The 14,066-nt window shown below is 52.3% G+C and overlaps 1 protein-coding gene across 1 annotated transcript in view; it reads left to right on the top strand.

Annotated features, from left to right (window-relative positions):
• The window catches only part of CSMD1 (CUB and Sushi multiple domains 1), a 1,001,626-nt gene that overhangs the window by 807,692 nt on the left and 179,868 nt on the right, over positions 1 to 14,066 (top strand). The window contains exon 12 of the mRNA XM_081129106.1: positions 162 to 274. Coding sequence (XP_080985232.1) covers positions 162 to 274 — 113 coding nt within the window. The remainder of the gene's footprint in view (positions 1 to 161; positions 275 to 14,066) is intronic.

Below are 14,066 nucleotides of genomic sequence, written 5' to 3'. Positions count from 1 at the left end.
TACTGAGGTTTAAATAGGAAAAATAGGAATGTAAATTATATGTGGCTATTGGTTCTGTGGGGGGGGTCTTGTGTGTGTGTGGGTGTGTATTTACGGCTTGTTCCATGGGAAAGGAGAGAAAACGGCGCCTAGTGACCGGCTTTCCCTTTCCCCCTGTACAGACTCACCGGGTCCAGCGTCCCCGACCTGATCGTGAGCATGAGCAACCAGATGTGGCTCCACCTGCAGTCGGACGACAGCATCGCCTCGCCCGGGTTCAAGGCCGTGTACCAAGGTACTGACGCAGCATTTGCGGGAGCGTCTCTGCGAGGCAGGGCCGTCTGTGTGACAAACAGGAGGAACACCGACCTCTCACAGCGGCGGGCGAAATAGGGACTAACATTTCCGGCCCCTTAGCTTGGCTCGCCGCGACGTCTGCCACTGACACGTCAAAATAGAGTGAGGCCCCGTGTAGACTGGAAGCTGTGGGGTGGGTGACGTGTGTGCATCTCGGCGTTTTCCTTGCCCCCGGGGAGTCACTGGGCGCGTGACCAGTGGAGACGTATTTGAGGCACGTGTGCACTTGTGTGGCCTCAGTGGCCCACATGCATCCCCCTGCACACCTGCGCTGGGCTTTTAAGGCAGGTGGGGAGCGCTGGGCGAGGTCGGAGGAAAACACAACCAAGTACATACCCGTGTAGGAGAAAACAAGGCCGTTTTAGGAGGGAGGGAGTTGTGACCGCTGAGGAGAGGAAAGGGCTCCGGCCGAGGAGGGGACGCAGGTCTGAGTTCACAGGGAGGGGAGGGAGGGGCCGTGATCACTGTGATGCTTCCCCACGGGGAGCCCAGCTCCCCGCTTGTGGCCTGGCCTCCTGGCCCTGGGGTCCTGTGTGTGCACAACCGGCCACGCTGCTCTTCCTGGTGGGTTTCACCTGGAAGGGTCTTTTAGGAAACAGGTATCTTTAACCTTAGCATATTGACAACTTACCAAAAAATTTTCATTATGAAAAATTTCAAAACATGAATAGAAGTAGAAAAATAATGTAATGAACCCCAAGCGACCCAGGTTTGTAAACTTTGCAAACCACTCCCACATATCCTGCCACCGACTCAGGCGCGAGCGTGGGACCTGGCACAGAACGGAGCGTCCGCGGCCCCTGGGTGTCCGCTGCAGCGCAATCCAGGCCTCTCGCAGGTTTCCTAGGACAGCTGTTGGGAAATCGGTGATACTTCCAACTGTTATAAACCCCCAACCAATTCAAGGCTCATAGCACAACTCATTGGAAGTCATTTTCTACAAGATTGGAAAGAACCTATTATCCTAAATTCAGACTATAGTCATGAGAAGTCTTTTCAGGACCATTCTTATAACCCTTACAAATGACTATGGACTGATAGTTATTTTATCAAAATAACCAGGAAATTACATTTTAAACCCATTCAGATATTTTTACTAACATACAAAAACAGCATTATTAAAAATAAAATGCTATTTGTGAACTACAATCTAAAAAAATATACAGTGGGCAGGCGTTCAGAATGAAACATAAACATATGTTCCCCTGGACTGTCTTAATTTTCAAAATGTTACTTTCCATAAATAAAGCGTTTGAATCCTAAGGAACTAATGAATTACAAAGCGCTGTAATGCAGTAAGACTGGTGGTTGTTTGGGTTGTTTTACTGTAGGGGACTCTTAAAAAGAATTAACTTGTAAGTTATTGTCAGGAGAGATTACGAAATGGACCTGGGCAGAAAGAACAAATTCCTGGGCATCCTTTCAGGGTCTAGCTCACTCTCCTGATGAACCAGCTCCTTGGAGCCTGAGCCCCTCGGGCCCTTGAGCTATTTTACTGATCTGGAAGTTGTAGGACACTGAGAGCAACAGAAACGATTCCTGAGCCCTGAAATGCGAATGCGTGTTTTCTGGAGGAGACACAATTGATTGCAGCCCTGTGGACGGATGAGCTGAGGGCTCGGACCCCACTCGCGAATTCATTCCAGGGCTGCCCGCGGTCTCCGCGCCTGTCCCGTGGTTTCTCCTCTGAAACAGTTCTCCAAGCGTCCCACTGGGCCCTTCATTAATTACTGTTCCTTCCTTAATTACTGAGCTCACTGAAGTCTCTTAGGTGACGGATGGGTGAGCGTGCAGGTGAAGACGGGAGAGATTCATCCGGAGGGTCGGGGTTTTTTCTTTCTTCAATTGTACGTTGTGAACTTGAGTAGAGACACGTGCTCCGGTCCAGGCGCGGCCAGTCTCCAGGAGCTGGGAAAGCGTAACAAGAAGTAATTGCACAGCAAGCCCGTGAGGCAGGGGGTTAAGAAGCGTCTTCCAGCCTCAAAGCAAAGGGCGCCGTGTGTGATCGTGTCGTGAGTTCGGGGGGATGCGCGGGCTCGGCAACGCTGCCTGGTGAGCTGAGGGAGTCCCAGCGTGAGAGGGGCCTGTGGTGAGGGCAGGGCCCGGCGTGTGTCCTCACCGAAAACGTTTGAAAAATTCCTGCTTGCTGGAGACACGGGCGGGGTGGGACCAGTGACTCTTTAGGGAGGAATGCTTAACAAAATATGATATTTACATCCCACTGAAAGGCGAGCTCTGGAAGGCGCAGATAAGTGCTGAAGACGTCCTGACATTTGGATTTTTAGGTTTGGCCTTTACTTGAACTTCTGCATGACTGTGCGGTTATTTAAGAAGGCGCGGATCACACATGACCCGCGGGATCTGAAAGCCACAGTGAAATACCAAACGCGTCCCAGCGGGGAGATGGCAGTTCCTATTCCCACAGCATGGGGACCCATCATGATGAAGATGGTGTGGAGACTAGAGGCTGGGCTCCCCCCAGATTGTGAGGCCCTGGCTCTGAAGGGTTGCAAGTGTTCTCAGTTAAAATTTGAGTGTTCTTATTTCAGTCTGCACAGCCACACTGCACTGATTACATCACATTGGACCCTAAGGAGCACCTGTCGTAGTCTCAGTGGTCTATTGATGGCCAGACTTGAGCTGTTGTGGAATCGTGGAAACTGGTAGAAGAATTGAGGATTTGACCAAATAAGAGCATGTATCAAAAGAAAGCATTGTAGAAATCGGTATTTCCCCAGAGCTACATGAAGCTGGCAATTGGAGATAAAATAAAAACATTGGTAAAGGCGATCATTGAATCTATAAATAATTAGTTATTTGACTTAAAACAGAGTTGGTCATGAATTATATGATAGAAAATGTATACAGCTGATATTTACTTGTGGTTTGGCTTCCTAGGTGTTGATTCTGTGTGATTTTAACTCACAGCGCGGTAGGAACAGGCCCCGCCGCTGACCAGCTGTGTAACTTGGGGGGGTTCTTTAAACCCTGTGAGCCAGACTCCGCCCTCAGGTCCCGGAAAGCTGCCAGGTCTGGTGCTTAGTCTTCCCACCTTATATTTTAAAATCCCCATCATAAGTTACAAAAGTAATTACTGAGGATCCAAAGAATTGTTTTTGTGAGCCAATCTTGTGTTTAATAAACAACAGGAGTCTTGTTAAAATATTCTAAGAATCGAGACAGCTTGAGATGACACTCACCAAAGCAGAACATGCATCGTGTTTTGTTTAGTAGAAAAGAAAGAGAAATGGCTGTTCTCACACCCAGGGGGGCTCCTGTGGCCACCGGACACCTCTAGCCCCGAGGACGGTCCACAGGAGCAGGCCCGGTGCCTGGATGCTTGTACAGTTTCAAGTCTGTGACGTGGGTGGCCCTGCACTTTCACGGCCCCACTGCCCACAGTCAGGTGGGTGAACTCGGGGCGGGTCACGTCGCAGGAATGATGCTCAGTCAGAGTTGTCACACTCGGGGTGAAGGGCGTCTTCAGAAGTCCTGTTGGGTGCAGTTTGCCACAGCCGTTTACATTTTAGCAGGGGGTAAATGAAGGGAATGTTCCCTGGACGGGCTGCTGGGAGGGAAGCAAGACTGACCTGAGGCTCACGGGAAGGACGACTTCAGTGGACTAATTGGACTTCAGCGTTACTGCTCCGTACCCAAAACAATTGACTCCTCGGCCCTGTGCACTCGGCTCACGGAGGGAGCGGAGTCAGGGTGGGTGCCTCAGTCTGGAACCAGGGGTCTCTGCGTTTGTGCTGAAGGAACAAGAAGTGTTGCTCTAGGTAAATGCACTGAGCAGAGGGACCTGCGGCACAGTCTGGCGGCATCTCTTCACCGTTCTGGGGGACGCAGCGTCAACGTCGTATGATCCTTGAGATTCTTATGAGGGTTAATTTTATGAGTCACCTTGGCTGGGCCATGGATGCCCAGACCTTTGGTCAAGCATATTCTGGGTGTGTCTGTGAAGGGGTTTCTGGGTGAGGTTAACGTGTGACTCTACAGACTGGATAAAGCAGATTGCCCTCCCAATGTGGGTGGGCCTCGTCCAATCAGTTGAAGGCCCGAAGAGAACAACCGGCTGAGTGAAGGAGAATGTCTCTCTCTGCCAGACAGTCTTGGAGATGAAACACTGAGGCTTTGGACTCAGATTTGGGCTGGAACTGTACCATCAGCTCTCCTGGCCCGAACTTCTCAGTCTCAGAAGTGTGAACCGACTCCTTATAATAGATCAGTCTCTTTATTCATAGACAATAGATGATAGATAGATAGATAGATAGATAGATAGATAGATAGATAGATAGATGATAGATAGGTAGATAGATAGATAGATAGATAGATAGATAGAGATAGGGATAGAGATAGAGATAGAGATAGAGATAGAGATAGAGATAGAGATAGAGATAGAGATAGAGATAGAGATAGAGATATCATCCCTAGATGAGTCTCCCTCTCTCCACCTGTGGTTCTGTCTCCCTGGAGAACCCTGAGCAATGCTGTCCTCTCTCCCTTTCGGATGGACCTGCCCCTGTTGCTCGGCATGGATGCTCCCTCGTTGCCTGTGAAGTTGGAACATTCAGATGGTGTCTAAGTGGAAACCCAGGAGTGGTGTGACCACTGAGCAGGTGAACACTCGCTGGTCCATACAGGAGGTGACCTCAGGACCCTGCCTTGTTAGTGTGATGCTGACATGGACTCAGGAGAAGTGGGGCAGGGACGTCCTGTCAGAACAGAGCATCTCCCAAAGCCCTGAGGGTGGGGGCGAAGCTGCATGAAATGGTTTCATGTAACCTTTTGTTTTAATTCCATGCAAATTCCCAGTCAAATGTCACCAAGCTTTTCTAACAGGTATTTCCTTTTTCCACGATAGATATGGTCTTGTATCTAATGTGGATTAAGAACAATTAAGGGCCTAATTTTCATCTCTGAGGATCAGCCCTGAGCTGAGGGGACTCTGAGGTGGTGGTTTTTCAAGGGTGGGTCAGGGAGCAGAATGGGGGGCGGGAATCTGAGCAGCGGGCATCATGCCAGGTGCCCTTGCTGATGCCCCAAAGTCCTGGAGCTGGGATGGCCCCTGAGAGCTTCCCCCGATTGATGCCAGGGGACTGGTCTCGGTGCCATAGACCGTGGATGTGGCCCAGCGGGAGTGCAGGTCCCTGCTCCAGGTGCTTCCTGAAGAAGGTGCAGCCTCCGGCTCCAGAAGAGCTGAGGGAACAAGAACAGGCCTGGGTTCTAAAGAGGGTGCCGGGTGGCGCCCCATGGGATCCGCCACAGTCCACCCCTGGCGCCCAGTTCCCAGCACCTGGGGGCAGCTTCTCTGGTAAATTATAAACTGACTTGGCCAGTTCAGCTCTTCTACCTGGATAGCAATGGGGCTCGTATATGATATTGTTAAAACAAAACAGAAACAACACACGATACAGCAGAGCCGGGCGCTGGAGCGTCGCCGAGGTTAAGACGACGACAGGTTTTGGTTGAACGGCTGAAGGATTTGCGTGAAGATGCGTGAGCTTGGGCAGGGCTGTAAGGAAAGTCCTGTCTGCCAGGAGCTCCGTTTTCTCCGCGTTTCGCTTCGTCCTGAGCTGCAGCCCGCGAGTGACCGTCAGCGCCGCCGCCTCTAATAGCGTGTGATCAGCACTGTGAACATCTCCGGGGGCGGCCGGAGCCAGCAGAACAGGTGCTGTGGAGCCGGGGACGCTCCAGGCCACGCACACACCTGACAGCTGGATTCCAGGCTTGGCGGCCGTCAGCTTGAGCGCCTCCCGCCCTGTCCTCTTGACGTTGACCTTCAATCACGTTTCGGCCTCAGAGTGAACCGCGTGGGGACAGGGACACTGCGGGGGGTAGAGCCAGAGTGAGGAAATCACGGCAGACTGGCTGGGGAGGCGTCTCCAGCCTGATCTAGGGCTGGGCGGGGTGGAAGGCCTGCGACTGGTATTCATGGTGACAGATGGCGCCGTGGGGCCGTTGGAACAGCGGGTCCCTTAGGTTAAACGTTCGGCTCTGTAAGTAAGGAGAAGCGTCTGGTTTTGTTTTTGTTTTTCCTTGTTGGCTTTCCCAGCGCTGTTTGCCGCCTCCCTGCCTCCCACGGGCGGATGTTGGGAGGTAACGGCATCTGGTGACTTCGTCACCGCTGGACTCTGGACTCAGTGACGCCGGGATCCACTTTTGCTTGAAGGTTTCTGTTTTTTTTACCTTCACTCTTTAATTTCCCCACAGTCTGTGTTTTTTTCCCCTCTGCGTCTCTGCTTCCTTTAGAATTGTCAGTGATCTCAACAGAGTGGAGTTCTTGTGGGAATTACTAAATTTCGTTGATTTAAAAATGAATCACGCTTTGCATTAGTAATTTCAGTGTTGTAAACGGAGGCGCCCTGCCCCCCAAATGCACCCTTTGCTTTTTGACTGTCTTGACTTTGCTGGTCCCCTAGGCCAGGGGAGCCCTCTCGCCACCCGTGTTCCTCGCTCGGCTCGGAGGCATTTTCCCTGAGACGTGTTTCTGACCCTATGAGCACGTGCAGCTCTGTGACTTGCCCCTGAGTTTCTGCAGGAGCCAGAGGAAGGGAGGCCTGTGCAGTGCGAGACGGATAAAAGCTGCGAGGAAGCCAGCCCGGCCCATCCCTGGGTCAGAAAGTTCTGGAAGCCTGGCAGGACCACGGAAACCGGGTGGGAGAGTGGGCGGAGCGTCAGCCGGGAGACCCGGCCCGAGCCTTAGTCTTGCTCCCGTTTGCTCTGAGTGTCTCTGGCCTTCATCAGCCTCATCGCTGAGCAGAGGCGGGGAGTCACCGGCAGCCTCTCCTCCCGGCTCCGGACAGGACGCAGGTGACAGCTCTGGGGAGAGCGGTTTCCAGGGGAGGCTGATTCTAGGAGTGGCTGTCGAACGGACCGAGACGTGTGGCTGTGACCTCACAGGAGGACCCTGCGCTGGGCCAGTCGGTGCCCATGTGGAGACCAGGAGAGAACACAGACTTTCAGCATAGGAGGAAACAGTTAAAAACGCAGAGTGGAAAACTGCGTGAAAATTGATGCCCACAGCGCCTGCGGCAGTGCATCCCACAGACCCTGGAATGCTGAGGATCCCCTAAACGTCAGCAGACACGACCGCGCCCCCCGATGTCAGGGCCCGTGTCTAGGCTGACGGAAGAGCTTCCCCAGCCCCCCGCCTCCTTCACCTGCCCCGAGGAAGGGGGCGGCGCTCTCCCCGGGCAGTCTCCGGATCGGTCCCTGCCCCTTGGACAGGTGGCACCACCAGCTTTCCTGGGGTTTCTTTTGCATCCTGAAGATTGACCCTTAGCTTTCAATCTTTTTTTTTTTTTTTCTTAAACCCTCACCTGATTTTTTTAATATGCTTTTACTGATTCCAGAGAGAGGGGGAGAGAGAGAAACATCCACGATGAGAGAGTCACGGATCGGCTGCCTCCTGCAGGCCCCTGCTGGGGATCGAGCCCGAAACCCGGGCAGGTGCCCCGACCAGGAATCAAACTGGGATCTCCTGGGTCCTAGGTCGATGCCCAACCGCTGAGCCACACCGGCCGGGCCCGAGGACATGTTTTCCTCTGCTTTTCAGAGAGTGGGTGAGAGAGAGACATGGACGTGAGAGAGACGCATTGACTGGTTGCCTCCCACACGAGCCCTGTCCAGGGCCCGAGGATCAAGCCTGCAACCAAGATACGTGCCCTTGACCAGAATCGAACCCGGGACCCTTCAGTCCACAGGCAGGTGCTCTAACCACTGAGCCAGCCTGGCTGGGGCCAGCATTTTTATTTCATCAAAATGCTTTGTCCTGTTGAAATCACGCCTTGAGAGCCAGCAGGCTGCCGCTTTGGGGGTCTGTTTGGTGGACACGGAGGCAGGTTGGCGCGTGGTTTCCCCTCTGTTGCGATCCTGTCACCGGTACCAGTGCCTGGGGGGCTGTGATCACGGCCATTGCTCTTCTGACGTTTCCTAAATTCTCTCAGCAATGAGGCACCCAGACGACAGCACTTTAATTTCATTAAGAACTTTCCACCTTCCTGAGCGTGAACTCGCATTTCGCCCGTGTTTTTGGTTCTTTACACCCGCAACTCTTTTCCCAGCAAGTTGTTACCAGCAGACAGACGCCTGCTAACTATCTCCTTCCTCCCTCCCTCCCCCTCAGCGAGCCCTGGGAATTGCCCGCACGTCCCCGAAGTTAGAGCAGGTTCGCTGAGGATGTCGCTGGAGTTCAGAGCTGAGAACCTGAGCACACACGGTGCCTCCAGGCAGCTCCGCCCCGTAGATGTCACCATCCCAAAGCCCCGAGGACCTCACCACATGTCATCCTGCACATATGATGCACACACAAAAAATTCAAAAAATGACATATTTTCCATTTTTATCTTTTTTCAATATTTTTTCCTAACTAGGTTTCCTGACCAGCTTTTCTTCGCACAGCAGGGGCCTTCCCTAGAGCAGCCGGGCCATCTGTGGCCTGAAGCTGTGACCAGCGACTTTAACTGGACTTTGCTTTTAGATCCCAGTGTGGCCACCCCTCGTCTCTCATCTCCTGGCCGTTGGTACCAGTGTCCGTGAAGTGGGGACAGGAGTCACCGGGGCTTAGTCTGGATAACTTTCATAAATAGAGATGGAAGCTCATTAAAGTCTATAGGAAGCTCCCCAACGGGAAGCTGTAATTACACTGTATTTTGCAGATGGTGGAGGGAAATCGGCAGTTTACCCGAGGGGTGTGTCCCCTAGAAAGGAAAGGAACCTGATCTGACAGCTGCTCAGGCGGAGGGAGGTAGGGTGGCCCTGACTCTAGTCTCCCCCCGCGGCCGGACAGAGATTGATAAGCGACATTCGCCAGGAGCCCCGCCCTCCGCCCCCTTCGCTCCCGGGGCCGGGCCCCTGTCCTGTCTTCCGGGCGATTCCATTACAGCAAACTTCTCAGATTAGTTTTCAGTCCATTTCGACTTGACTGTTATCTGTCCAAACTTCTCACTTTCATGTCAAAAATGTAATTATCCATCCAGGTCCCGGACAGCATTCTTCACTTTTCATTACGTCGCTTCTCCCGCGGGGGTGCTCGAACCGGCCCGTGCCGTTGCTCCAGCCAGCAGGGTGGGCTCCGTGTCACACTTTCCCTCCCGTGACGGCCGGGGCTGAATTACACGCCTTTGTTCAAGGACACGACCCCTCTGCTGCCCCTGGGGACCTTTTTTCTTGTCTTTCTTCAAAGTTTTGCTCTCTTCCTGTGTGTGTATCTTTGTTCTCACTCCTGCGGGTTTTATTAAATCAGAGCAGAAACCCCGGCTTGTCCCGCGGCCTCCCCGTTTGAGGTGGGTGCCTCCCTGCGGACACCCCTGCTCCGGGCTCCCTCCTCTGTGGCCTGCGGTGCAGATTTGCCTCCATCACCCTCTGAGGTCCCTGCTCTGTTAAAGAGAAAGAAAGCGCAGCCCTAGGTGGTTTGCTCAGTGGTTAGAGCATCAGCCCGCAGAATGAAGGGCCCCGGGTTCGATTCCAGCGCATCCCTAGGCGGTTTGCTCAGTGGTTAGAGCATCAGCCCGCAGACTGAAGGGTCCCGGGTTCGATTCCAGCACATACCTCAGTTGCAGGTTTGATTCCTGGCCCAGTCGGGGCGAGTGCAGGAGGCAGCCCGTCAATTGACGTGTCTCATATCTCAGTCCCCCCCCCCACGCTCTCTGAAAAACAGTGGAAGAGATTTCCTCGGGTGGGAATTAAAAAATAAAGGAAGGAAGGCCGTGCGGAGGGGAGATCTGTGGGCCCGCTTTCTTCGCCCGAGCCTGTCGAGCCCTGTGCTGCGAACGCCGCGGCTGACAGTGGCTCCCTGAGAAGCGGACGCCGTGACACCCGCCTTGCGGGGCCGTTGTGAGCACAGGGACAGGACAGCGCAGGGCGCAGGTGTGACAGTCTGGGCACACGTTCGTGCCTGCGCGGCCGGGTCGTGAACAATGAGCTCTCGGCCGCCCGTGGGACCCGCCCACGCGCAGACACGGGGTGCCCTCCTCTGCCGCCCGGATGTGCTCCAAGAACTAGACGTGCTGTTAAGATTCATTGCTGGGTGACTGGTTGATGTTGAAAGTATCCTAATTTAGGCTTTTATCCTGTCCCTGTTCTTTATTCTCACAATTTATTTGTAGGAGAAAGGGGACCGGTTGGCCGGTAGGGTTTGCCACACTGCGCTTTTCATTGCATCCCGTGGCGCGTGAGAAAACCGCTCCCAGTTCCCTCTCCACCCCCTTCCCTTCTCTCCTTTGGTCTCCCTCCCTCCCTCCCTCCCTCCCTCTCTAAGAATCAGTGGAGGAAATATCTCAGGTGGGGATTAACAACAATAAAATAAAATAAAATCCCATAGTAATTCTTTACCAAAGCACAGATGGAAACTAAATATCTACACATTTCCAGTTTCCGCTTCCGTAACTTTTCTATTTCGTAAGTTCTTATATTTAATTTTTATATGGATGAAACCTGGCTCTATTTTGGAAAGAAGTTTCCATGAGCTGCAGCTAATGGTAGCTGGTGGCTGCCGTGGCGAGGTTCTCGCCTTTTGTTTATTTGTTACTCTTATTAGAAAGTAAAAGCGTTAATGCTATCGATAGAGCATAATTACCTATAATGTTATACGCACAGGACGTAATGGATCTGGAAGGGCGAGTGACTTCTGTTGAAGATCAGCAGCTGCTGTCCCCTGATCACCGGGTGGCTGCTGTCCCCTGATCACCGGGCATGTTTCCTTCCACCGGAATTTCTCCGAGTGGCTTTAGAAGCTGCCAGGGCTGATCTTCCTTCCCATTGCCCTAGTGGAATAAGTTTGTTTAATGTTGTAAATGATGCAGCCTGGAAGCGCAGAACTGTATGAGTTGTCAAAGAGCGCGTTTTATATGAAAGCAAACTCTGCCTCTGAGATGAAATCCCCTGAGTCCAGACGGACGGGAGCCGTCCTGTCATCGGGAAGCTTATCTCGTCCTCGGCGAACGATGGCATTAGACCGGGACCCTCAAATCAAGTGAGCAACAGATAGGACTTTTATGAGGTTTTCCCTTGAACGATCTTATGATAGAGCCAGGTGACAGCATTTTATTTTTTCCGTCCCTACAAGGAGGGCCCGCAGAGGAAGGAGCTTGCCCTCAGTCCTGGACGCCTTCCGAGGCGCGAGGCGCAGTCGAAATGAGAAGGGAGCTGGATGCTGAGGAGCCTGGGTCCAGCCCGGCCCCCCGAGGCTCCCTCTGCGCATCTGCGTCTCCTGCTCACGCTCAGCCTCCGTGTGCTTTCTGAGGAGCAGTTCCGAACGTGGCCGATAAAACAATGATTGACGTAACCTTTACATTTCCATCTGCAGTCATACCTTAATCACAACATGTTAGCATATTGGAAAAATCCAAAGGCTTGGATAATTTTCTTTTGAAAAGGAAAGGAAACAGCTTTTAGACTTGTTCCTGGCAGTGCCTTCAGTCCACATGTTGAAAAAAATACCTTTTACCCCAAAGCCGTCTCTCAGGCGTCGTGTCTATAACTATATAAAACATCACACCTCTGTTGCTTTGAAAAATATGTAATTACAGTGTTGCTCTAATGGTTGTGATTATCAATAATAAAACACACAGGAGACAGAAGAGTAAAATGGAAAAAAAAAAAAAAAAAAAAAAGAAATGAAACAACCACATAGGTAAGACCACGAAATGGCAGACCTCACTGAAAGCCAACTTTATTAGCATCCGCTGGGTGGATCGCCTGTGCCAGGCCCTGTCGTGAAAATGAAAGGAAGCCTTTAAAAAAGGCCCGTTTCATTGTGTCCCTCCCGTGATCAGCAGGCTGTTGTCAGGGCCCGTGAGGTGCTCTGTTTCCATTTTTACTTAATCCCCTCACCTTTGTCACCGGGCCCCAGCCCCCAACCCCCTCCCCTCCGACAGCTGCCGGCCTGACCTCTGTCTCTGTGCCTCTGTTCCTTTCGTTAGTTCATTTTGTTCCTTAAGCTCCGCAGATGGGTGGGGTCACATGGCCTTAAGAAGGTAACGCTGGGCGCTTCAGATGCTCCAGCCCCCGGGGCCTGAAGTCCGCCCTCTCCCAGGGTCCTCAGGGCCTTTTGCTTATGGGAGAAGCAGAGGGAACACTGCCCCCTGCTGCCTGGGAGGGGACGTTTGGATCCGGAGGGAAGGTTGGCCTGAGAACCTTCATAATGATGACTCGCTGACCACTTGGTTCTCAGGGCGTCTCCCGAGGCGATGTGACCAGAAGCAGCCCCAGGGGCCCCCAGCGCAGGAGGGACCGGCTGGGCCACAGGAGCCTGCGTTCCTGCCCAGGATTCGGACAGTGAAGAAGCTGCTCCCGTCTGTTCTCAGGGCTGGAATTACCAGCCAGTGCAAACGCTAGTTTAGCTTTGGACCCGAGAGACAGAAGCACGGGGGGCAGGCGTCTGTCACTTTCTCAGAAGGGGAAGCACCTTGTCAACTCAGATGCTAAGTGGCTGCTGATGCTGACGCCCGGGGGGCGTCCTGTCGTGTCAGCCTGTGGCGCCCATGGGTGGCTCTGCAGGAGAGGAATTTAGGCTGCTCGGGGAGACTCTGCACGCGTCCGAGGGGACTGGCGCTCGTTACCCAGAGGGGTTCTGAGAAATGGAGCCAGACTCGCACGGCCCACACCACACGCCACCACCACACACAACAGCGAAATCCTCAATTTAGGAACAAAGGGAAATTAAGAAGCCTGTTGTTTACTTAATTCCTGACTTGAAGAGCGGAAGAAATCTGATAGGAGACAGTTAGAGGAGGAGCATTGTGCAGCGAAACCCTGCCAAGGGGATTAAAACAAAGCTGCAAGATCAGAAAACAGGGAAATAAACCAGGAGAATTTTGAAGAAATAGAAAGTAACTTCATCTTTATGTCAATTGCTACAAATGCACAAAAATCAACAAATACACTTTGTTTCTTTAAATTTTTCTTTCATAAATTATTTTGTATGTGTATATATACATATACACACATATACATGTACATGTACATATACATACACACACAGAAACATACACAGATGACAACTGACTGGCATAGATATAAACCAGGGGTGGGGAACGTCGGCCTGCGGGCTGTGTCTGGCCCTGTCAAGGCAATCGCATCCAGGAGCTTTTTTTATGGCTAATTTTTAAGTTGATAATTTTGTGTGGCCTGTGAATCATGTTATAAGTATCCAAATGGCCCTCGGCAGAAAAAAGGTTCCCCACCCCTGATATAAACAATTAAGCAACAGTCAGTGGCCCGGCACACCTGGCGAGTCCCAGGGCCGGGCCTGCGGGACAGACCCGGCAGCTCAGGAGGTGGGTGAGCGCGTTTGGGGGCAGCAGAGGTGGGGACTGTCTAACTCATGAGAGGTAAGATAAAAATTATAAATTTTAGAGTAAAAAAATAACACGCATCACACTTTATTTCACTGCCAATTTTATACTGAAAATGTATTTGAACGTTTCTAACACCCTTCAAAGTTTCCTTGGGCCTCTTTGCCCCCTGTGGCGCTACTGAGAGTAAAATTCCTATCAGATTTTCTGCATAAACCTTGTTTGCCTGTATGTTTCCTTCGTCCTGGGCACCTGCAGGTGCGGACGGTCCAGTCGTATGTTAAGTACCTGTTCCACGTTTTCAGAGGCTGCCAGGCGATCTCCCAGGGGGCTGCCGTGTGTGTTACACCCCCCAGCAGTTTCTGGGGGTTTCCCGTGCTGTAAATTCGGCCTGACCTTGAGCGGGGCGTCTTTCAAGTCCAGCCTTTCTGG

Source organism: Miniopterus schreibersii (genome assembly GCF_964146895.1).
Source record: "Miniopterus schreibersii genome assembly, chromosome: 2".
Lineage (NCBI taxonomy): Eukaryota > Metazoa > Chordata > Mammalia > Chiroptera > Miniopteridae > Miniopterus > Miniopterus schreibersii.
Note: the sequence above shows the minus strand (reverse complement) of the source record. Positions and strands in the feature narration are given on the sequence as shown.